General features: G+C 32.2%; 2 protein-coding genes across 3 annotated transcripts; both read left to right on the top strand.

Annotated features, from left to right (window-relative positions):
• The first annotated feature begins 872 nt into the window (after positions 1 to 872).
• Positions 873 to 10,763, top strand: LOC108342079 (kinesin-like protein KIN-6). 2 transcript variants are annotated; one of them, XM_017579785.1, is made up of 23 exons: positions 873 to 1,350; positions 1,449 to 1,648; positions 2,361 to 2,484; positions 2,572 to 2,666; positions 3,441 to 3,576; positions 4,143 to 4,208; positions 4,375 to 4,437; positions 4,600 to 4,650; positions 4,822 to 4,904; positions 4,995 to 5,133; positions 5,948 to 5,990; positions 6,277 to 6,431; positions 6,562 to 6,750; positions 7,427 to 7,536; positions 7,653 to 7,725; positions 8,224 to 8,321; positions 8,423 to 8,498; positions 8,611 to 8,717; positions 8,810 to 8,885; positions 9,783 to 9,934; positions 10,055 to 10,133; positions 10,289 to 10,369; positions 10,470 to 10,763. In XM_017579785.1, the coding sequence occupies exons 1-23, from the start codon at positions 892 to 894 to the stop codon at positions 10,533 to 10,535; spliced, it is 2,721 nt and encodes a 906-aa protein (XP_017435274.1). In that variant the 5' UTR covers positions 873 to 891; the 3' UTR covers positions 10,536 to 10,763. The 2 variants fall into 2 exon arrangements, with proteins under 2 accessions (XP_017435274.1, XP_017435273.1); XM_017579784.1 differs by having other exon boundaries at positions 8,224 to 8,330.
• A 7,488-nt stretch (positions 10,764 to 18,251) lies between these two features.
• On the top strand, positions 18,252 to 23,527 carry LOC108343066 (uncharacterized). The gene is made up of 3 exons (XM_017581111.2): positions 18,252 to 18,701; positions 19,125 to 19,208; positions 20,103 to 23,527. Exon 3 carries the CDS (start codon positions 20,220 to 20,222, stop codon positions 23,178 to 23,180), a length of 2,961 nt encoding a protein of 986 aa, XP_017436600.1. The 5' UTR covers positions 18,252 to 18,701; positions 19,125 to 19,208; positions 20,103 to 20,219; the 3' UTR covers positions 23,181 to 23,527.
• Positions 23,528 to 25,066: the final 1,539 nt, after the last annotated feature.

The following is a 25,066-nucleotide window of genomic DNA, read 5'->3' as shown; positions in this document are numbered from 1 at the left end:
TAAATGACTATATAATACACGGTTTAATGGTTGACTGTTTGAATTGTAGTTATAACATGTTATCATATTAAAGTTTCAAAATAAATAAAATAAGTAAATTTAAAAATTTAGATGTATGTAGGTGCATGAAAAAAAAGACCCCAAAGGTTATCTAAGCACTAAATTTTCGAATCAGATTTAAGATTGAATATCTCGTGTAATTTGCTAATGAAATTGAATATAAAACTGAAGCTGTTTACAATTTTATTTATTATTTTTAATTATACATTACTTTTATTATTATTACAATAAAAAAATCCCCATAATAGATTATATAGCGTATAATGTAATAACATAATTAATTGTTTATATGTTTGACTTTCCAGACATTTTTTTTTATAAAATTGGAACATAAAATAAACACATATAAGCATATCCACAATTACATCATTTCTATTAACGCCAATGAAAAAAAGTATTTGTTTATATACAAAATTAATATTTATAAATAGGATTAGTTAATTTTTCACATTCCATCATATTTCATACAAGAACACTTTCTGTAAAGTCATATCTAAATTATAACTTTAACATCGGAGTGTTTTAATTTTTGTCCGTAATGAAATACGCTGATATTATATAAGATTTAACATTGACTTTTTAAGAATAAAAACTATTTTTATATTAAATATAACTATTCATTTAAGAAGTTTTTACTTAAAAAAAATACTAAATTGAAAGTTCATAAAAGTTTTTGTATTCAAATAAAAAATTTATAATAAAAATTTAAAAAATGGCGTGACAATTAAAGTTTTGAATTTTGAATTTTCAGTATGAACTAAAACATAAGTTTAAAAAGTACCTAATTTAAACCTCAAACTTCCGCTCTTTCGAGTTCAACGGACCAATACCATGGATTCAAACACTTCGCCACCGTGCCCCGGCATCATCACCGTTCGTCGGAATCCTCCCCGGAGAGCTCGCGCCACTCCCCAAATGACGCCGAAAAGCTTCGACTTACCTGAAATATCGGTATTTCCAAACGACGACGTTTTGCCGCCACAAAAGCCCTCAACGTCACCGGAGAACGAAAATCTAAAGGTTTTCCTCCGAATTCGACCCCTTTCCTCTTCGCCCATTCAGGCACCGCGCGTGAGAGGTAAGAGTGCGTGGCCTCAGAACCCCGCGAAAAAGAACGTGCCCGCGGCGGGGGCTAAAATTTCGAAGAGCAAGAACTCTAGCACGTGTGTAACGGTCAACGACTCGCAGTCAGTGACGTTATCAACTCCCGTTAGCTGGCATGAATCGAAGCGAATCAAATCGGAGACTTACGGAGGCTTCTCGCACGTTTTCTCTTCGGGTTCATCTCAGGTAGTGATGTTCTCTCCATTTTCAGTTTTTCGTCATTGGCGTTTCTTTTTTCTTTTTATTTCCCTTAGTTAACAGTAGCGGTGTGATGGAGAATTTAGTTTCAAGTGTACGAGAGAATGATGAAACCTTTGGTGGAGGAGTTTCTTGGGGGTAAAAGTGGAATGCTTGCTGCATTGGGACCTAGTGGGTCTGGGAAGACTCACACCGTGTTTGGAACCCCTAGGGATCCTGGAATGGTACCTCTTGCCCTACGCCATATTTTTGAGGACGCTGAGCCACATGTCAAACAACCATCTAGGTACATTGCATTAATTCCGATTTACTTGTTACATATAAACTTAAGTTAAGCAGCACAAGTATCAATGTTCGATTATGACTTAGGACATAGCATGCCTTATATATTTGATTACAATCACAATTAATTTATGTCAAACGTGATATTTGAACGCAATAGATACCTAATTGCTGTAGGATAATCGAACGCAGATTCACGATCCACATATCAACTGGAGTTACTTTGAATAACTTCTATTCTTTCCGATTCTAAACTTAGATCCAAAGCTGTGAACACTAAATCAAACACGCAATAAGTTCCTGTTTGGTTTTATATTGAGTTATCTAAATTACATTGAAATGTTAGCTAATGAGATATAATGCAAATGATCACATGTTTGGTTGTGTCCAGAAATATTTGAGTAGAAGCAACTTTAACTGACTTTGTATTGATAAAAAGATTTTATAATTCGTTTTTCTCTGAGTTTGGTTTTACTCATGCATAAATTGCTTCACTTTAAAACCAATTTCATTCAAAATCAAATTTGCAGTACTGACCCACACACACTAAACTTATGTAATGGGTAAAATTGATAGCACAATATTCTTATCACTGTCAACATAAACATGGTAGTACAGTGTCAAGATTTAGAGTTTGAAAAACACTATGCAACTTTGGTTCAGTTTGTTGTTTGGTTGAATAAAATGTCAATTTTTTGCCATTGTGTAATTTGCAGAACCTTTTACATGTCAATATTTGAGATATGTTCTGAACGAGGTAAAGCAGAGAAACTGTTCGATTTGTTATCAGATGGAGGTGAAATAAGCATGCAGCAATCTTCTGTGAAGGGATTGAAAGAGGTATAGAGCTAAATCTGTGTATTTGCTTTTCCCTGCTGTGTAATATGATTGGTGTTGATTTTATGTTTGTTGTGATTGTCTGAACAGGTTCCCATCTCTAATAAGGAACAGGCAGAATCCTTGATTGCACAAGCAACGCTTAAACGTGCTACTGCAATGACAAACACTAACAGTCAGTCGAGGTATGATGTTACATAGGGATGTAGGAATGTCTCATCTTTCTCTAAAATAATATAAAAATAAAAGAAAGGAATGCTAATAATACCTCTTCTAATGTTCTTTGTATCACAAGTTAAAATGTATTAAAAACTACAACATCACAACCCCTGATAGTAGAGTGTTTCAAATTATATTATAGGGACTTGGGTATTAGGGGTGTGACAATGTTGCTTGGTGTGGTACTTAAATCTTGAAATTTTCTTATCTATTGAACTAATCTTCTTGGATGAACTCCTCTCGTGTACCTAAGTCCTAATAATGGGTGCTTTATTTAGGTTTGGACTACGAAAAGGGTTATTATAGGCTGAATTAAGGTGTAAAATAGATAATTGTATATGAGTGAAGCCATCAAAAAGAGATAAGAATTACCATTGGGTTAGTTTGATAGAGTGAAAGCTGCGAGATGTTAACTTTCATGTGCAATGCTATGATAGAGATGTCAACTTTCAGGGTTGATGATCCCTGAAGTTTTACTTGAATTCAGTTAGTTCCTATCATTGACCTTTTAGGATGCTAAACCATAGTTGATTTCATCCAGAAATGGGAAGAAAAGAAAAGGACTGACCTTGAAGTGCAACTGAGTATTTCTTCCGAATAAATGAGCTGGAAGTAGGTGGTAGTCCAGTTAAATTTTTGTAGGATGGGTTACAAGATAATGACTTGCTAGTAGCTTTGAGATTATGCAACCAATAATGTAATCTTAAGGTTTTTATTTTTCTTCTCTTTTGTACTTGCAGCCGATCACAGTGCATTATTAACATTTGTGATGCTCCCCCAAAATGTAAAGGGGTGGTCAATCCTAAGTCAAACAGTGCTGTTTTGACTATCATTGACCTTGCTGGGGCTGAAAGAGAAAAAAGAACAGGGAATCAGGTTCTTTTCGTTCTTTCCTTACTGTTGAGTAAATAGGATTTATTTGGGGCTATTGTGCTGTTTTCATTTCTGGAATGTAATATGAATGATCTCTTACATGTCATATCATTACCCTCTTTGTTGTCTCTTGTATAACAGATTTATTATCTTTTGTAGCCGTTAGCTTAGAGAAATTACCGCCTTTATATTCTATGAACCATGATTTTTGTGCTCCAATAAGAAATTGCTCTTGATTTCTATCAATTTTACTTTGGAGCTTTCATAATTTTTGAAAAGTATAAGCCTTTACTAATTACTAGAGTGAAATTCTTCAGTGTCTGGATAAAATTTAACAATTTAATATCTAATAGAAAGGCAAAGCCTCTTAATTATAATATATTTGTGTGCAATTTCAAATAACAAGTGTGTCATCATTTCTTGAATCCAATTTGCACGTTTTACTACGATTTTTTTAGTGGGGCTAGTTGATCCTTGCAGTGAATCTATATCTGGCCTGGAATAATATGGTTGGTTGCTATTGTATATATATTTTTACTCCATCTCAACCTTTTTCTGTGATGTTGTAGGGAGCAAGATTGCATGAAAGCAATTTTATCAACAACACATTAATGGTGTTTGGGTTATGCTTAAGAGTATGTAGCCTATACTTCAAGCCATGAATCCAATTTATTGTGCTTTTAGTAGATATAAATTATATTTACTATTATACTGCTATCAATAAATTTAGAAAATTTTGAATATATTTTTTCTTCTGCGTTTACATTCTTCTTACTTATGAATTATTTGTGCTGTTTTAAGTCATTATTGGAGCACCAAAAAAATCGCAAGAAACCATTGCAGAAGCACTTCCAGAGCTCCATGGTAATTTTTTTTTTATGTACTTTGTTTGTCATTTGCAAATTTTATATCAACAAAAATAGGCTAAAAGCTTATTCATTTTATCTGCTTAGGAATGTCTTTTAGATAATGAAATGGGGATGGGTTACTACTTAACAAATTTGACTTTGTCTAACGCTACTGCAGTTAACCAGGTACCTGCGAGATTATTTGGAGGGCAAGAAGCGCATGTCCTTGGTATGTATATACTGCTTTCAAACTTCATTCTCCAAGCTTATCAAAGTTATACTTACCCATATGGTGTTTTCCGTTCATGAGAATCCTATGCATTTCTGGTATAATTTTTTTTTTTCAAAATCATCAATTTTACTAGTTTCTTTTGTTAACTTTTACATCTTTTGTCTATAGATTTTAACCGCAAAACCTGGAGAAGAAGATTATCTTGATACTTCTTATCTACTGAGACAAGCTTCTCCTTACATGCAGATCAAGTGAAACTCTTCATTTTCATTGCATGATCTTACTTGGATTTCATGTTTGCCTCTGATTGATTTCTAAGTATCTATATTTGTTTTTTTTAGGTACAATGAAGTTGAACCATCAAATATAGTTCCAAAAAAAAGGCATTACCAAGGTTCATCAATAATGGATGATTCAAAACTATCACCTTTATCAGAAAATTTGAAGAGAATGAGACTTGTTAGTGAACATACCAAGCAGGTTTTCTTCTACATCCTAGCTTGAATCCTTCTTTAAAATAGAAAATCTTGTTGAGATTGTCATAAAAATTGCTTTTGAATATGTTGGTCATACATATAAGAAATGGTATATGAATAGGTAGCATAAACATTCTTTTATAGTGGATGACATTGACATTGGCCTCTTAGCATAAGCAATTTTTCTATTTGAATAGGTAGTGAGGTTTTATAACTCGGGTATTACAAGACAATTTACATCTATAAATTGTCAGAAATCTGCATGAAAACTATTCAGGATTTTGTTGACGTGAATATTTAAAATTAAGAACATCTATGTAATGAAGACAAAAAGGAAAGGGAATCAGATGTTAATTCAAGAAAAGGAGCATTGGGACTTGGGATATGGGAGCATATGGTGGGGGGTCATTGTTTAACATTTAGATATACTTTGTGGTTTAACTAACATGAATAAATTAACATTGTGCATAGAGAGGCTTAAATAGATTACACAAAGGTCAGAGAACTTCATCTTTGTGTTAAGTACATTGTGTTTTTGTGTGAAAGTAAATAGGTCTTAGCATGGTGTGCTCGTGACTAATTATGATAAACTTTGCTCTTGACTGTTGATATACCCTGTATACTTTGTGTGTCCTTCACTTTCACCAATTTTGAAATTTGTTAATGATCATCATCTTGTCACTTGTATGAACACGTGTTTGTTGTTAGGATGTTCCATTTGTGGAAAAATCTTAATTGTAGATTATGGACTGAATAAATTTTTTGTTTTTATTTGACTTTTACTTACTAATTGAATATAAGTTTTTTTTTTCCCTCAGAATGATAAAAACAGTGCCGAAGAAAGGGAGAACATTACAGAAGGTAGTACAGGACATCTAAAAACTGTGTTAAATTTATCTGTTCTGTTTTTTCCCTTAGCGGCAGGCTGCACAACAAGGTCAAGGATAGCATAACCCAATGCCTTTTCTTATACATATCAATTTGAACATTGGACCTTCAAGAAGGAGGACCCAATGTTCAAACATTGGTGTGAGATTTAATTTTTTGCATTCTAAAACTAGGCAGTTCTTACAATGTTCTAATTTAGAATTTTTCGATCCTTTGGTCTGGTAATTAATGTCTGGGTCCTAACTTTGATTTTGTGCAGACTCTTCAGCACTCGGCAAATTAGATGTTAATAGTTCTGTCTCTTTAAAGTCGGAGTTTGATAGGCAAGTCCCGAGTGAGAGGAGCCACATTATAATGCAGAATTTTGCAAAAGTTATATGGAATGTTCTGAAGCAATATAATTCCAAGCTGAAGGTAATAAGAAAAAGGAAGTATGTTTGCTTAAAGTGATCATTAATTTATTTTCTCGTTCATTACATGTGACTGTGGTGTTTGTTGGCAATCCATGTATCAGCACATAATGTATTTATTTATTCATAATCAGGTTGCAGAAATGGAAATAGAAAGTCTTAAAGAAAGCATTGTGAATGAAAAGACAAAATACTGGAAGATAGAAACACAGTTGAACGAGTTTAAGGCAAATTGTACTTGCTGCAAAGTAGGAAATATAAAAAATGATCCTGAATATTGTTCGTCAGTCAGTCTGGTTCAACCACATATTGCAGAGCAACAGGTTGAGTACAGTTTTCCTGAATTCCTGCTTCCTTGTATGAAGATTAGTGAGGTGCAACTTCATTGCTCGTTCACCTTAAATATGTTCGTCAAGAGCTGCTATTTTGGATGGGGTGCAAGGTTACTGTATCAAATAACTTACTGAGCATAAGGGGAAACTAGGCTGTCAGCTCTGGAAATTAGTTATGTTTTGGCTTCATTTTATGCAATGACTATTTTTTATTAGTATTTGGTAACTACGTAGTGCAAGTGCCAATCTGCTTGAACCATATTTGTTGATTTATTCCTGATTTTGCTGTTTCAATAATAAATTTAGTCTGAGAATGGGTGTTGTTCATGTAGTTGAGGAAGTTGGTTTGACATGAAATGATTTCATGTAGTGGAAACCTGTGTTACCTTGAACCTAATAATTGGCTAACCTGTTTTGCTGATTCTTACTTCCCTCTGACATGTGGTTATTGCTAGGTAATGGTTTAATGTTTTGTTAGCGGGCTAATTTAGGCTTCGCTTGATTAGATTAACACAATTATACTACTAAAATCATCCCATCTAATATGTGAATATTTTGTGCATATTATATGAAATGAATCAACCACTAGCTTTTTTCTTCACCAAAAATATGTACAAACATTAGTCAGATAACAATTTTATATGTAACTGGTTTCCATTCTTTCCAGGAAACATTTCATTCAGAGTCCTCATTTTTGGCTAGAGTTGACCAGTCTGATGAAGATGGGCTGGTGCTCAGTACTTCGTGTACGCAGTTATGTTCTGAAAACTCAGATAGGTTAGTATTGTTGTGAACAGTGTAATCGTTCAAATGTAACTCCCGGTTATCTTTCTTGGCTTTGGAGTTTCGACAAATATTCTTATTCCTAATTTCTACCTGGAATAATAATACAGGGAGGCTTTTTCCTTGACAAAGCCTGAGCATCATAGTGCTTCGGAGGTTGATGATGGGAGCAAGATACTTAGTGTGAGTTGACTTTTCCATTTTGCTTGAATTATTGTCTCCATATGTCGGGTTCGATAGTTAAACGATGAACTGTGCTTTAGCTTGAGACTGATCCTTCATATTGTTAAGGAATTGAGACTGACATAAAATAAATCATATCAGCGGCAAGCTAAGTTAGCTTGAATTGATAAACTAACATGTTTCCCAAATCCTACTTTCCTCTATCATATAGTTGTTGCTATTATGAGCTAAATTAGGCTTAATGATTTATTAAATATAGTTTTTGGTTTTCGGTTTAATGTCTTGTTTTTAGTTAAATTAGGCCTCAGCAGATCAGAAGAAAACTGTTATACTGCTTGGGGTACCTCATCTCGTGTTTGAATTAACTTAGCTATCATACTTTGTGTATTTATTTGGGAAGAAGGTTCATCCGCAGTTCTTTCTTGAAACTTTGTGCAAGCTGTATTTTTATTGCGAAGTAATCATGTATGGATTGGTTTGATTGTTCGTTCTTTCTAGGAATCATCTGATGCACAGTCATCGTCTGATGCTAGACTTGACCACTCCGATGAACGGCCTACACTTGGCACTTCCTGTACACAGCCAGATGCCAACATGTCAGATAGGTTCATATTATGGAATGATGAGCCCATGCATTTTTTCTTGGCTTTGAGCTAATACACTGATTCCTTCATTCTTGCTTGTTGTAATGTTATAGGAAACTTTCAACCTCCTTGTTAAATGCTGAGGACCATAATACTTTGGAGGTTGAGGCTGTGCGCAAGAGATCAAGTGTAAGTTGACATTCTATATGTTAAATGAGTCAATTCTCTTAAGTTTACAATTTACTTAGAGGATCACCCATTAGTTCTTTCTTAAAAATATTTGCTTGTCCATTCTTTCTAGGAATCATTTGATGCGCAGTCATTGTCTGAGGTTAGACTTGACCTGTCAGATGAAGAGCTTACACTTGGTACTTCCTGTAGCCAGTTAGATTGTGAAAAGTCGGATAGGTTAGTATTATGAAGAATGGTTGGTTCATTTTTTTTCTTGGCTGTGAACTAATATACTTACTCATTATTTCTTGCTTGTTGTGACGTTACAGGGAAATTTCAATCTCCTTGTCAAAAGCAGAGGATCATAATGCTTCAGAGATTGAGGCTGTGCGCAAGATACCAAGTGTAAGTTGAAATTCTATTATGTTAATGCGTATTAGTCAATATTTTATACGTTGCTTCATTGAAGGATGAATTGTGCCTTAGCTGACTTCTAATTTTTCATTTCAATGGTGAACTGGGATTCAGAATGTGTATGCATATAGTTCAGGAAATTAGGGTGACATGAAAAAAACTCAGCTAGTGAGAATGCTAGGTTAGCTTGATCTCTTAATATATTGTTAATAACTAACTACTCAGTTATTTGAAAGATTGGAAACGGCCTAGGTTAATTCACTAAGGACCAAACAACGAATTAGTTTGTCACAAAGGGGTGGTTATCATAGTTTAAATGCTAATTAAAGTTTCATGAATATTTCTATATATTTAAAAAAGAACCTAGACTTTTATAAGTGATATTTTTTATCTGGAATCTAAATATGAATATAAGGGAAATGAAAATTGGGTGGGGATGGCGGGATTAGATATGTTTCTATTGTTCATCCAATTATGGCTTTCTAATTCACTTTTTGACTGATAAATCAACCTTTGAAATGATAGGTGCCGGTCAATTTGGTGTCAGAAATTACAAAAAAAAAAATCGCATTTGTTCCTGAAATTATCAAATAATGAATCATTTTACTCCATGAAATTACCAAGATAAAGACTAAAGTAATGGACGCTTGGTAATTATAAAATTAAATTAAATGGTGCAAATAATTTTATGAACTAATTTCACCTACTATTCTTTTTTGAATGGAAATTCATGAAAAGAAAAGGACACTGCAGAATTGACCTAGACTGATGAAAAACCCAATGTTTATAAATTGTGGTCCTACCGTGTAATCCAACAATCATTGTTCATATTAATTCAACATGAAAATCTTACATGACATTTGTTTCCCTGCTTTTTTCGCCTTTTAGGAATTGTTCGTTTCGTCATCATCGACAGAAGATGACAAGTTGGATCCTTTGTCACCACCCAAAGATGCTTCATCTACTAAAATAGACAACCTTGTGGATCCACGTGATAAGATTGGTGTCGATATCTCTCGCAAACCTCCTAAGCCAAAAAGGTCAGTGGTGTTTCTGGTAGAAGAGTATGGAGTGGTGTTTAACATTCTAACCTTGTACATTTTGTTTTTCCTCAGCATTAACGAAGTTTTCAATTTTCTTTTTGTGGTTGTCAAATTCAGGACACTTATGCCTTCCTCTTCCATGCTATCAAGGGACTTGAGTACCTTTGATCTCTGTGACGAATCTGAGAAATCAAAGGTACCACATACAATTTAATATTTGAATTTGTCAATTCAGTTTCAACTAAAGCGCACAGCACGAAATTACAAACCTTTATCCAACACTATTATGTTAGAGTCCTAGAAAGGACAGTGAATTAGGAGTAAACACACAACACTGTCGTGCATTTGCAGGGGAATCGGGGCACGAGGAAGTTATCTGCACATGAACCTCAAAGATCAAATGGAAGCATCTCTCTGCTACACTTGTTGCAAGTTAGAAAAAGCAATCTTCATCGCTAGCTTAACCATTTAACCCTTTTTTGTTTCTAAAAAAAAGAGTAAGGGATAGATATGTCAACTTCTTGTTGTGCAGTGTGTCGACTTGCCTCTCTGGAATGTATCTTCTGCCTTGCAGTTGCAGTTAGCCAATTACCGCTGACAAAGTTAGTTTTTCGCTGGTAATCTTGTTTTTCTTTGACAGTGATGATAACGAGGAACAAACCAAAATCCTCGTGTATCCATCACAACCTTCACTTTTAAGTTACACTGCACAGGGTAAACTGTATATACGAAGTATCGTTGGTTTGCCATTCAAGAAATGTTTATTTACTTTTCAGCAGTTGTCTGAGAACGAAGATATGAGGAATACCAACTTTTATTTTACCTATATCAATATTATAGAATGTAATGCTACTGTGAACATATTGATTAATGTTAAATCTTAAAATATAAATATATTTGCTCAGTATGTTATGTGTAAAAACTGTTCAAATGTGAAAGAGGTTTGGAAAAATATATATTTCGAATCGTATCTAACTTGTTATGATTAAATATTTTTTTTTCTTTGATTATTTCTCCTGACACAATATTTGATTTATTACTTAGAAAAGTTATATTACCTAATGACTAGCACGTGGCGTATTTGTTTGCTGAGTTGAGAAAAAAGACGGTTTCTAAACCTTTAACATTAATTGTTTTTTTTCAATTCAATAAGGCCTCGTATAAAGTATAAACCAAAAATTATCAATTTTCACATAAAGCTTATTCAAGGAAACTTTTAAAGCAGAGTTTATTTATTTATTTAATAGAATAAATAATAAAATAACTTCTTTTTTATTTTAAAATAACTAAGTAAATTTTCTTTTGAAAATAATGATAATATAATTGTTTAATATTATATATATATATATATATATATATATATAGATAAATATTTTTTTGTTCACTGGTATTATTTTGTTTGTGGAAACAAAGAGTACTTTTTCTTGCACCTCCATACCTTTATCCTTGCACCTTCATTGACCATGTGAAAAGATCTTTTTCCTCTCCATCAACGCATTCTTTTTTCCCTTCTTATTTCTCCACCTCCACCAACGTCTCTTCTTCCTCCACCTCCATTGAAGCCCCTTCCTCCATTTTCAATGGCCCCACTCATTACCTTCTTTTTCTATCTACTTTTCTCCACCCTTCGTCTCCTTCTTCTTTGAAAATAATTTAGAATGTAAAATAAAATATACATTTTAGATTGTACAATCTAAAATTTATATTTTTTATTTTACATTTCAAAATGTATAATCTAAAATACATTTTTTGTTTTGTATTTCAGAAATTTTCCAGATTTTGTATTCCAAAATTCAAAATGAAAAAAAAGAGAGAGAATAAAATTATAATTTCTAAACGTATGGAGTTGTGTAGGAAGAAGCTGCGTATAATAATTCTTACTGTCCAAAAAGGGAAAGCCCACATGTAAGTATGAATGGATCATAAAAAGAATAATAACTTTAAAGCAAAAAACTCACTTCTGAAAGCTTTTACTTTAATTAAATGTTTCTTCATTAATATACAATTATATTTAAGTGTTCGTAACTATAAGTCTATGTAAGAGCCATCAAGTTCAAAAGTTTTCAAATTTATTAGCTATGCATTTTATGCTGAATGATACCAGTTTTGGATCCTCGTGTAACTTTACTGCGTTCTCTCTGGTTGTTTTATTAATAAATTATTTATTTCTATAAATTTGACTCACCGTTAATAAAATCTTATTTCTATTAAATGTTTTGATAAAATATATTCACCGTCTTCTTAAAATTTCTTATATTTTTTATATCTTCCCAAACCATAAACGTGTTATAGCTAGGATAAGGTCGAAGTCCATTAATAACTTTCAATATTACCCATTTAATATATTATTGTATGTGAATAATCAATTAAATACTAATCATTATAACAAATGTTAATAATGATCTATGATATATTTTAAGTTTTGAAGAGCTAAAATTAAATAAAAAATTTTAGAAAGATTCAGAATATATTTATCCTAATTTTTCCATCTACAAAAATAAGCAAGACTAATCTAACGTGAGTGAGTGTTTGTCTTTTTCAAATATTTATTTAAGCACAGAAGTTGTACCCACAGTTTTCTGGAAATAGGTTACAGAATTGATAATAGAGATTTTCTATGTCTGTGAGTGAAATACAAGCAGAGAAACAGTGTTTCTATGATCACTGAATGAGACATTCAGAAAACCCACAATTTTTTGTCCTCGTCTTAACGCACATCAAAATATTAGACAAAGTTATTTTTCAACCAATATTAATAATCTTATTTTATTAATGTCAAACTCATTATTTTTAAATTTATGTGCACTTAGTTTATTTTCAGATAATTAGACTTCTTTTAATTAATATCAAATCAATTTATTTTTTGACAAAGTTAGAGTTACTTTTTAATCCATATTATTTAAGATGTTTTTAGTTTTAATGTTGAGTATGATTTTTTTTATTGATGTTATCGTCAGGAATCACATTGTAAACTAGTATTATTTTAAGTTCAACATTAGTTAGTGTTTTCTTCACCAATGTCGATAAACTTATTTTTTTGTCTTTGCCGATTAAATTTTTCTATTAACATCTTTTGTAATTTTTTTTATCAATATTTGTAATGATTAATTTTTTTATCAATTAAAGTAATTTTATTCTTTGTCAATAAGTTTTTATTTTGTTATAATATAACAGTAAAAAAATATCAATATCCTTAATTTTTTATAAACTTTAATTGAAAATTAATATCGATTCAAATTGGCTAAAAAAATTACCAACATTACTAGTTTTAGTTATTAACACATATTTAAAGTTTAAATAATATATTTTTTTCATTTGATGATAATTAGACTATTTTAACTAAACAAAAGTAAAAAGTCAATGAATTTAAATTTTATTATTCAAACTTGTACATTCACAAAACCATGATAAGAAAAAACTGAATTTACACTTTAAAAAATCACTTCAGTAATCATAATTTTAAAATATAGTTTGTACAAGTTCTTCAAAAATTAATCCAGAGCTATTGTCAGTATTTTTTTTTTTGCCTCTATTCTATTAATTTTGGGGGATTTGTTTTCTCATTATTTATGTCTTATTGGTAATATGTCATTGTTGTTGGTTTTACCAAGAAAATTTGAGAAAATAGGTCAACGTTACATCTTCCTCTAGGACACCACACCACTTTAAGTTTTAAGTTTTAAGTTTTAAAATTGAACTTAAACCAAATACTATAATTTTGTCGTGCAATCTTTAAATTATTTCTTAAAAAAGAAAAAAAGAAGTAAATTGATATTTCTGGAGGAAATAAGGTAGATAGTTTTGATGGAGATAATTTGATTTGTTAATAAAAGGTTGGTGATATGATTGGTTTTGGTGGAGAAAATGGTGTGAAGTGAGTGAAGAAAGGAAGATGCGATGCATAGAATGGGTGAGAGAGACGTGAAGGTGACGTTTCCTTCTGAGGTTGGACAATGTCTTCATCTCTTCCAAACGTTGCTTCATATCATCCATCATTTTTTGTTTTTTTATCTTATATTATCCATGCATTCATATTTTATTTTAATCATACCATTTTAAGCTTCTTTTCTTTTTTACAAAGTGGACCAATCCAATTTATATGGGTCAGTTGACTTAAGTACGAATAAGCTCGGTCCGACTTACTCCTCGAAGAATTTGAATTTTTTTGTAAATTGATTTGGTTCAGTGCGAATTTTTGTTGTTGATAAAATAGCATGTCAATTTATTTTAAATTTGTTTAACTTGCGGATTATTGAAGGTGATATATTCAATTTAATCAAGATTTAAAAAAATATTTTTTTAACCTAATTTCAAAACCACAAAATTATAAATTATTGTCTCGAACATCAATCCATCTCAACTATTTTTTATTTTTGATCGTCATTCTTGATATTTAGTTTGGGTCAATCTGTTTTGACTTTCGACTCGAGTTGGTTTATTTTGACTTTTGTCTTGACTGACATGTTTTCGCTTTGATCCGGATTAACCCGTCTTGACCTTTGACTTGGGCAAGTCCATCAAGGTCTTTGATTCGAGTTGACCAGTTTTTGCATTTGACCTAGACTGATCCGTCTCGGCCTTCAATTTAGCCGATCCTTCTTTGCCTTCGACTCAAGTTAACCTGATATTACTCTGCTCAATCTTTGACTTACACTCAAAGTATTATTTTTAGGAGTTAATTTAAGTCTTTTAGTGGAGTGTAACCTACCTTACACTTGATAATGGGCTTTGTGACTTAGCGAGTAGCATATATTTTAATACATGTTTCTAAATGGGTCAAAATGCGAGTATCATACTACCTATACCCATGTGTTTCCATTATCAGTAAAGAAATTAACATTAAAATTTAATTTATATTTTTTAAGTTAAATTTAATTAAAATTAAAATTTAGTTTATATTTAATTAATTTATATTATATATATATATTTTTGTAATTTTATTAGATTTTATTTTAAAATTTATAAATTATGTTTTTTTTAAATATTTCCCAATATTTTTTAAACGAGTATCCGACAGATAACAGAATGGAAAATAGGTGAATTTTGTTGTTGTGGGTTAGATAGCATATAAACAATGTTTGTGCTTGACCTAACCCATTGTTATCCTAGGAAAACCTCTAAAAAATGGCTTAATGAAAGGTGGGTTACGACTCGTCCATGGCCATTTGCCAAATTGACACCTTTAGTCACAACAATTCACTTCCATCCAAATAAATCAACACATGGTTTTATACGTCAATTCTAAAAGACACGTATTGAGTAAGTCCTACCAGAGACTAACATATGATCAAATACTCTATTTATATTTACAAAAAATCTAAAAGAAAGTATTATGGTAACTTCAATATAACCTAAATCGAATATCTACAATGTTATGATGTGCAAAAACTCCTCTCATATTCTCATCGTCTCTATTACAATATAATTGTCAATATTATAATACTTAAATCAAATAACAATTCACATATCATCATAGGTATATGTGATCATAAATTCACTTAATTATCTTCAGTCTTGATAACCATATTCATATAACATACAAATTTCATCAATATTATAATAAACATTATTATATAATATAACTCATTTAAATAAAATCATAAATCAATATAGAAATTAATATTTCATTTTCATTAATAAAAACATTCACATTCAACGAGTTAAAAGAAACTAGCATTTTTTTTAGCTCGAGATAACATATGCTTACTCGAGCAAAAATTGAACAAAATATGGGTTAAGTTGCAATGTTATTTTCGCTTAAAAACTAAGTTGAAAATAAAGTAATTTCAACTATAATTTTACATGAGTGTAAAATCTTTGGTTATGTGTGAAAATGGAACCAAAAACAACGTCTAGGTCTATGTTATATTTTCATTCAAGCAAAAGTCATTTGCTTGAGTGAAATTATCATAATTTAGTCTCAATAACTAAATTAGACCAAATTTTAAGAATAATTCCGAAAACATCTTAGTTTCTTAGCTTATATGTTTTGTGGCATATAATTTTATAAACTTTCATGAGGAAAGTTATGGAAATTTAATCTTCTTATCTAAATCATGTTCAAAAGTCAACTTAAAAAAAAATATAACTAACATGCATAATCTAGTATGTAAATCAACATATTAATTAGACTATCTAACTTAAAAACAAAATAATCGCTCATCAAACAAAATTAAAAAGAAAAATCTAGTGACACTCAAGTCTAAACAATCAAACTTTTCTAAATAATTTATCCTAAACTTTTTTTAAAGACAGAAGTTGTTTCCCCATGTAGTTCAAACATGAATTCACTCAAACAAATTTAGATTTAGATGTTATTTTAGTATGTGTCATAGCAAGTTTGAGATATACTTTTATGAAAACAAATAATTTATAAAGTTAATATAATTTTTTAGTAATTGATCGACTAAATTTTATCTTTATGTTCTCAATTACTTTGAAATGTGATCAAATTTTAAAACATACGATGTATGAAGGAGAAAAAAAATAATAAAAACAGAAGAGAGAAAGATAAATTATATTTTTAATCAATTAATTTGAAAGTAAAATTAAAATTTGTTTCTGTGTAAATTATTTTAGATTTAATTTTACTTCTAAATTTACGAATACAAAATATTTAACCCAAAACTAATTTATTTCATTAATAAATTATATTCTCAATTAATTAATTATTATTATAACACAAGAAAGTCACACTATATATTTATCAATTATCCATTTAAAACATAATAAAGTCAAACTATATATCTATTAATTATCTATTTATTTTAAATTTGGTATTCATAATTGTCATAATAATATTTTATTACGTGATTTAATATTTAACTCATTACATTAAAATTCTATATATTTTTTTTTGCGTATTTAATGTCAAAACTTTGCTTTTAAAATAAGTATTTTCCAAATTTGTATGAGTTTTTTTTTTTAATTAAAAATACTCAGTTAGGATAAATCTTTTCTGTTTTAAGATCAACGACTCATTAATTAAATTTCTTAAACTAAGAAAAATCAAGATAGGAGGAAATATTATCAGAATTCAAGTATAATAATTACCGCCTCATTAATTTTATACAGATTAAAAACGGATTTTGATGGAGTAAACTTATCTTATTTATTTTGAACAAATATTTAAAGGGAAGATTGGATTTAATTTAATTACACGTGAATGTTGAAGCATTGAAATATACATATTTTGAAAAAACAATATTACTCGCTTTGAATAATAAAATAAATAAATAAATAAATAAATAATCATATTTAATATACTGATGAAAACATATCTATCACCTTTTTATGATAATAATAAATTATTATTATTATGGTTTTAATTATGAAATTAAATATAAGTAATTTTTATAATTTTATTGTAAATCGTTTCTATTTATTTTATAGATAGTTTTATAATTAAAAGATAATTAAATTTAACCATAGTTAAATTAAAAAAATATTATGGTACTATCCTAAGTTCGTCAAGTAATATGTTAGGTTAATTAATATACATATCAGGTATGATTCGTTTTAGAGTATTATATACTATAATTTTATTCTTAAAAAACACTTAAAACAATGAAAAAAAAAACTGCGTTTGATCATAATTATTGAAAGTAGTAAAATTTTATTAAATTTTAAAAAACGAATTGGATCATAGTTATTGGGAGTAGTAAAAACCTATTAAATTTTATAAAACAACAAAATTAACAAAATAATTATTTTAACATTAAAAGAAATTATTTAAATATAGATATTTCTCTGGATTTTTAAAGGGCGGTCATTTTTCTTTTCAATTTCTTCATCAATATCCTTTTTTTCTTCTTAGTAATTGACAATTATTTTAAATTTCTAATTCACATTGTTCATCAATATAACCTTAGATAATTTAAATTATTGCAATTAAATCATATAACCCACAAATAATTACAATATCAGAGAGTGATTGGGATACTTGATATTTGTCTGTTGTAATTTATTTTCGGTTTAAGATTCGGTTGAAATATAATTTTCTAGATTTGAAAAAAATAAATTCTTAATCTCTAAAAGATAAATTTGACGAACTACAGTGATTTTTTAAACTATTTTCAACATCCTAAAATTATACTTTTGAAATTCTAAATAAGTGAATATTTTTGAAATCAAGAAAATATTCCAAATTTCAGAAACTGAATTTATTTTATTTTTCGAAATCCATAATTTCCGAAAATTTTGGCATGTCAATAATGATAGAATCAGATGATAGCATTTTTAAATTGGTTGGAGTTGTTAACAAGGTTCGGGCGGTGTGATGATATACGGGTCGGGTAGAAAGGAGATAAAGGAGTACGGGTCGGAGTGTGGAGTGGGAACCCAGAAAAGATTGAAATTGAAGAGAACGGCATGAGTGTTGTGTTGTGGTGGGGAGTGGCCCCATTAACCCGGAACAGCCTCTGGCGTCGCACGTGTTGATGCCCAACCTACGAACTAAAATCGACCAGAAATTTCAGAAATCTGTGAAAGAAAAACCAATTAAAAATCCCAAGAGCCAAAAACGTTTTCTCTTATTCTCTTCTCACCTGTGCTTGTGTTGTGTGCTTTCAACAACAAAAACGCATACAAACAAACACACAGACCCTCACTTTTTAGTTTGTTAACGCAGCACAGAGCAGAGCAGGCACCACCATAAAAACGAAACGCACAACGCCAACATCTCTCTCTTTCTGTTCCTTTCTCGCGCAACATTCATGAATTGCTGAAAGCTGTCACAGCTAGGGTTTTAATTTCACTCTCTCAGGTTCTCATTCTCTTCCCCTCCCTTTTTTCCGCTCACTTCTTTTCCCCTTCTTTCTCTTATTCCTTTCCCTCTGTAAGGTGTGTCCGCGTTTTCGCCGTGTTACGCTGGGTACCCCCTCTTGGATTATTCATCTCTTTTCATACAACTGAATTTGGGCGTCGAAGCTATAGAGTATTAGTTTTTTGTTTTAGGGTTTTTCTATATCTTAAATCAATTTTTAGGGTTTTGGATACTGTGTGTGTGTGTGTGTGTGTTTTTTTTTTTTTAATTTTATAAAAGCTACTGCTTTTGGAAATTAAGGATTAGTGTTCTTTCCTGTGCTTGTTGGGTTCATGCATAATCATTAATTTATACCTTTGGTATTTAATTTGCTTGCATTGTGTGTATGGGATTCTAATTTTATTTCTTAATTCGGCGTTTCAGGGATTGAGTAAAATCTGTTCACTGATCGTGATTGGAAGTTTACAATTCTTTTTTGACAGTTGCAACCAGCCGTCAGAGCGACTGGTAATCTTATTTACGTTTTACATTTTGCTATTTCTTTTTTTTTTTAATTTTGAATCCTCAAAATAGTACTTAATGTATTCAATTCCAATACCTTAATCTGCCCCCTGTTTGATAGTAATTGCTATCAGGTTTGTTTGATGTGTTTAAAATATTTCTCAGAAAGCCAGCAGGTCTACTCAACCCTCGGCAGATTTTAAAAAATATCTACTTAAACGAAAAAGATTTTGTTAAAAAAAATTTGATTACAGTGCAATTCATATTTTATGTTTTACTACAATAAAAATTCTTGAAGTTGATGTTTTGTACGTGTATTTAGGAAGTGATCAGTGTGGTTATGAACTATCATTTTTTAATGCCTGGGTTTTGTGAAGACAACCCTGGGTTTAGAAGAGTTGTAAAAAGTTACATTCAATTTCTTCCCGTGTGTATTTTAGCGTACTGCAGCTTTCATTTTGTTATAGCACAAGCTTGTGCCTGTCAAGTCGGTCCTTAGATTGAAAAAATACTGCTTATATGTTTCTTGAGAAAATTGAAATCTATAATGATTTGTGCAATGGTATATGAAGCAGTTATTTTACATGTAACTTGATATTCCTTTGACAAGATTTGGATATTTTATTTAAGTGTCTTTTCATAAACAAATCAGTTATGATATATCCTACCTTCTATGGAACCGTCGTTGCTTTTATTTATGGCAACAGTGATATAAGATCTATGACCGGCACTATGAATAGAGTCAGTCGCAAAATTAGTCTAAGACTGAAAAATGTCGGGTATATTTATTATTTTACCAACTGTTGCGGTAAACTTGGGGCTTAATTTATGTGTGATCTGTTTCTTGGTAGGAATCTATAAGTCCTCAAAATGAATATTTTTTTTTTACTGTTTTTGCAGTGGATGCTTGTGAACTTTTTTTTCCAGAAATTCTATTGGAAATTCTTAATGGGAGGAAAAGTTCTGGCACCCCAAAAGGATGACCTTGATGCTCTGAGGAAGATTTTGTGAAGCAATATGACTCTTGAAGACTTCTTTACCTTGACCGAGATGAAAGATGGGCTCACAGCACCTTCTCGTGTGCAGGAGCTGGTCTCTGTGATGCAGAAAGAAAAAAGTTGCGATGTTAAAAATTCTGCTGATGCGACTAGGCAGTGGGCTGCTGTTGCAAGCACTATTACCGCTACAGAGAATAAAGATTGCCTTGATCTTTTTATTCAATTGGATGGACTTTGCTTCATCAACGGATGGTTAAAGGATGCCCAAAATTTTGAGGTTGATGCAAAAGACAGTTTTGTTGAAGAATCAATTACTGCAATGTTACGTGCAGTTGAAAAGCTTCATCTAGACTTTGAGATGTCAATTTCATCTGGAATTCGCATCACTGTAAGTAATCTTATTGGCCATCATAGCGCTAAGGTTCAGGATAGAGCAATGGCATTGTTTGACAGCTGGAAGAGAGCTGAAAATGTTGATACTGAATCTTATGATGTGGAGCTTGCTAAGGTTGATTGTGCAACCAATGAGATTGTCAAGGAGGAAAGCCAGCCATCTGCTGTGGATGAAGCTGGCAATGATAATGATAATGCATCAGGACTAAATGGAACTGTAAATTGTCTATCGAAAAGCTCAGATAATTTGCTTGTACATAGTTCTGATAATGTGTGTCACTCATCCTCCAGTTTGCAATGTGATGGTATCAAAGAAGGATCAGTAAACCATGGTGCTGGTGTTCCATCTTCTGCTCAAGTAGCACTGCCTTTATGCCCTGCAGATGTGATCACTTCGGTTGAAGGACAGTCAGATATGGTTCAGTTAATTGAGTTGGCTAAACTGGAAAAGCAGGAGCAAAACGTTAATGTCCCTCCAGAAAAACTTGGAGCACCGGAGATCTGTTCTGTGTCCGCTGAGCCAGAGCCCGAGTCTGTTTCCGTTGTTTCCTGTGAAGTAAAAGCACCAGAATCTGTTAAAGAACCAGCTTTGGAGCAAAATGTTGAACACAATGAGGATGATGTTTGTCATAACTTGCCTATTTCTACTAGTATGAAGACGCCTGCATCTGGTAGGAACAGTGGGGAAGATGATGTTAGAACTGTAACTGGCTCTTCACAAGTTTCCAGAGCTGCAGAGAATGACAATGACTGCTCTAATGCCTTACAAGATACATCAGTCAGTGACAGTAAATTGGGAAAGACTGAGGTGTCAGATATGTCTGTCTGTGGAGCCGGATATGTCACTCCATCAAAGGAAGGAAAGCGTCATGTTGATAACAACAAAGAAGTTACATCTGTTGGTTCTGATTCTTGTAAACCTGAAATAGATTTCAGAAGGTCTAACATAGTTGACAAGAGAGTTTCTGGCAATGAACTTGACTGTGGCATTGTCGATCCTTTAGAATTTGCTCGACAAGTTGCTCAGGAAGTTAATAGAGAAGTCAGCAGTTCTTCCGAAAAATTCTCATATGGCAGAATCAGGCAACCAGGCAGTCCAGATTCTGTAAGAAAAGAGGATGAGCTCACTCCTGTCCCACCTGAGGAGGTTTCCTCCAGACACAGCCTTGCTACTGAGGCATGTTCAATGGATGGGCGTGCAAGTATTCCTGACAATAGTGTGGCGGAGCCTGAATGCAGACCTGATGTGGTGTGCTTGGAGGTGACTGAAACAGCTCAAGATTCAGGAGGTAATTCAGAGAAACAACCTTGGGGCTTTGATCTCAACGAAGTTGGTTCTGACGATATGGATGTTTGTGTAAATACTACATCTACCCCCATTCCTGTTGTCTCTGCTTCAAGGCCTACGCCAACTCCTGGGTTGCCTGGTGTCCCTTTGCAGTTTGAGGGAACACTTGGTTGGAAAGGATCAGCTGCCACCAGTGCCTTTCGCCCTGCATCTCCTCGTAAATATTGTGATAATGAGAGGAATCTTTCGGATACGAACATTGACACTTCAAGGCCGAGGCAGGACTGGCTTGATATTGATCTAAACGTTGCTGAGGGTGAAGAAGGAAATGCAAAACCTATTGCCGAATCTTCAGGCAGGCGTTCTGAGCAATCCACTGTTGAATTTAGTTCTAAAAGTTCAAGCATGCTTGGATTTGATTTGAACAGTACTGGTGATGACGGCCACGTCCAACCTTCAGATCACAGGATGGAGGGACAACTCTTTCTTGGAAGAAATGGCTATTGGAGCCCATCACGTACATCGTCATCATCATCAATGCAGCCTTATGTTAGAAACATTGATTTGAATGACAGGCCATGCCTTCAAACTGATTTGGTAGACCTGGGGTCCTGTAAGTCTTCTCATATAACCAATGGATATGATTGTTCTAAATCACCAGATGCTCCTGTTATCTCTCTTTTGGGCGCCAAGGTAGAAGTTGGTAAAAAAGAACGTGTTCCTCAATCCTTTTTGCCAAATGGAAATGCTGTTGAACCTGCAATAGATCTTACGATGTCAAGGACCGGTGGCACTATAGGGATGGCTCCTGCTGCCTCCTTCAATCAGTCATCTGTTTTTGGGTATAATGGAGTGACATCAGCATCAGCAGCACCCTCAATGCCTTTTTCATCAGCCATGTACGGGTCAGGTGGCACAGTTCCATATATGGTTGACTCAAGAGGAGCTCCAGCTGTCCCTCAAGTGGGTGGACCTTCATTAAATATACTTTCATCATCTTACTCTCAGCCACCACCGTTCTTTATGAACGTGACGGGTACACAACTCGGTTTGAATGGATTTGGGCCTTCACGTCCTAATTTTGACCTGAACTCTGGGTTCATGATTGAGGGTGGGAATAGAGAGACATTTGCAGCCAGGCAGTTTTCCTTTCCTGGTCAGGGAAGGGCTGTGGAGGAGCAAGTAAGAACCATGCCGCAGCCGTCAAGTTCAGTGGTTGGTGGGAAACGAAAGGAACCAGATAGCAGTTGGGAACCCTACCCATATAGCTACAAACATTCGCAACCTCCATGGAAGTAGCCTATTACACCTCTTCTGAATTGTTCATAAACACACACCTTTCCAATTAATGTTTTATTATCCGAAATTATCCTCAAGAGCACTGGCAACCTTTAGCGACTGAAGATCTCAAATTCAATAAATGCTGGGGGAAGATGGATGTAGTATGATTCAAACTATTAATGGTTAAAGGGGGCAGAAATTGGGTTTTCATATTGTTATTTTTTTTTCTCTTCCGTTGTTTATCATTTACTATAGCTTCATAGAAAAGCATTACAAAGCACAGAAAGTCTTGGTGCGTTTAGCTGTATTTTTTTTTCGTATGTCAAAGAAATTTATAGGCAGAGTATCATGTCTCATTTTCTGGGTGGTGCTTTCTTATGTTACCACTATTTTGTTAGTTTTCATTATCAAGTTAATAACCTGCAAAAAGAAGGTAGAAGTCGCCGACCTAGAATGGCCTCAGTTCAATATTTCTGTTTACATAATACTTTGTTAATTCTGTTAAATTTTCTAATTTATTATTATACGAGGATTCGTGGTGAGTCCTCTTCTACAGGACAAGTCAGGTTTATTGATTCACTTTTAAGTCTACGCGGATCTTCAATGGCATTTTTTTTTATTACAGATTGATTAGCTTAGTCTTTTAGAATTTTGACCGAATCGATTCAACCCACCCTCCTTCTCAATTCACAACGTTGGTGATGGCAAATGGTGCTGGTGTCTGTTAATTGATCCATGTTCAGTTATTGTGAGCCTATTCTTGCATTTTCAAATTTCGAGACCGGTCTCACCAAATTTAAATGAAAAAAATAATCTTTAAAATGACTTTTAAACCGGTATTCTACTTTCTTAAATTTGAATTAGGTTTGATTTTGGTTCTTCAAATTCTTTAGCTTCTTTAATTTGAAAAGAAATAGTTATAATCTCTTTATTCAAGCAAAACTTTATGCTGTGGAACAGGTGAAATTTTTAACAGAATGAGACCGATTAAAATAAATACCTTTTAAATTTATAAGAATTGTAAAAGAACACCTTGAATTTGAGACATGAAAAATATTTTTTTTTTTGTTTTTTAAATTATATACAATTAGCATTTAAAATGTTGTCCTTCTCAAGTGGTTCACTGGTAGGTTAGTGAGTGATATATTTATACTGTATTTAAGTTGTCTTTTGACTCAACCTATCTTTGAAACAACCCAGCATTAAATATGGACACTTTTCTAAACAAGAATTCCAATTTTGATTTATCACATCCTAAATGATTAACCTTTTTTGTGCATTTGGAACACAGGGTGGAAGAAATAGCTTGGGTTCAGTTTATGTCACCGAGCTCCAGAAAAATCGTTATAGCAAAAGTGCACGAGAGAACATTTTTTTTAGGATTACGTTCATGATGCAAACCACTTATTTCACCTTTATGTCCTCCGTCAGTATTCTCTTATAATTAATTAATAATAATCATGATGGTGATGATGATTATAATAATAAAGCAGCAAGTCAAAGAAAACTAATAGTTAAAAGAGACAAATTTATTTGTATGATCGTTTGTAACGATTACTCTTTTATCTCGCGGTAATCTTTAATTAGGAGAAAAAATAACATTAATTTTTAATTAGGGAGACTAGAAAGTAGAAATATTTTAATTCTCATATTTGGTGCATTCTTGAGTTGAAAACAAGTTTTAAGCAAACATGATGACATTGGATTATCTCCTTAGATATTTTCTTATATTTTATAAACAAAATCTTATTGAAATATGATGATGTATTATGGTAAAAACATTTAATTTAAAATCAGAATGTTATAATACATTAAGGATGAAGAATTAAAAATATTTAACTTTAATAATTTAATTCATTTTTCAAAAAAGGTTTTTATTCATCTTGACTTAAGATAAGTGTCTT

Source organism: Vigna angularis, chromosome 4 (genome assembly GCF_016808095.1).
Source record: "Vigna angularis cultivar LongXiaoDou No.4 chromosome 4, ASM1680809v1, whole genome shotgun sequence".
NCBI lineage: Eukaryota > Viridiplantae > Streptophyta > Magnoliopsida > Fabales > Fabaceae > Vigna > Vigna angularis.
This window is presented reverse-complemented; position numbering and strand designations above follow the sequence as displayed.

Coding starts and splice junctions, on each gene's coding strand:
- LOC108342079 (XM_017579784.1), top strand. CDS start 892: ATGGATTCAAACACTTCGCCACCGTGCCCCGGCATCATCACCGTTCGT. Junction 8,331..8,422: donor GATGCCAACATGTCAGATAG/GTTCATATTATG, acceptor GTAATGTTATAG/GAAACTTTCAACCTCCTTGT. Junction 9,935..10,054: donor AAACCTCCTAAGCCAAAAAG/GTCAGTGGTGTT, acceptor TGTCAAATTCAG/GACACTTATGCCTTCCTCTT.
- LOC108343066 (XM_017581111.2), top strand. CDS start 20,220: ATGACTCTTGAAGACTTCTTTACCTTGACCGAGATGAAAGATGGGCTC.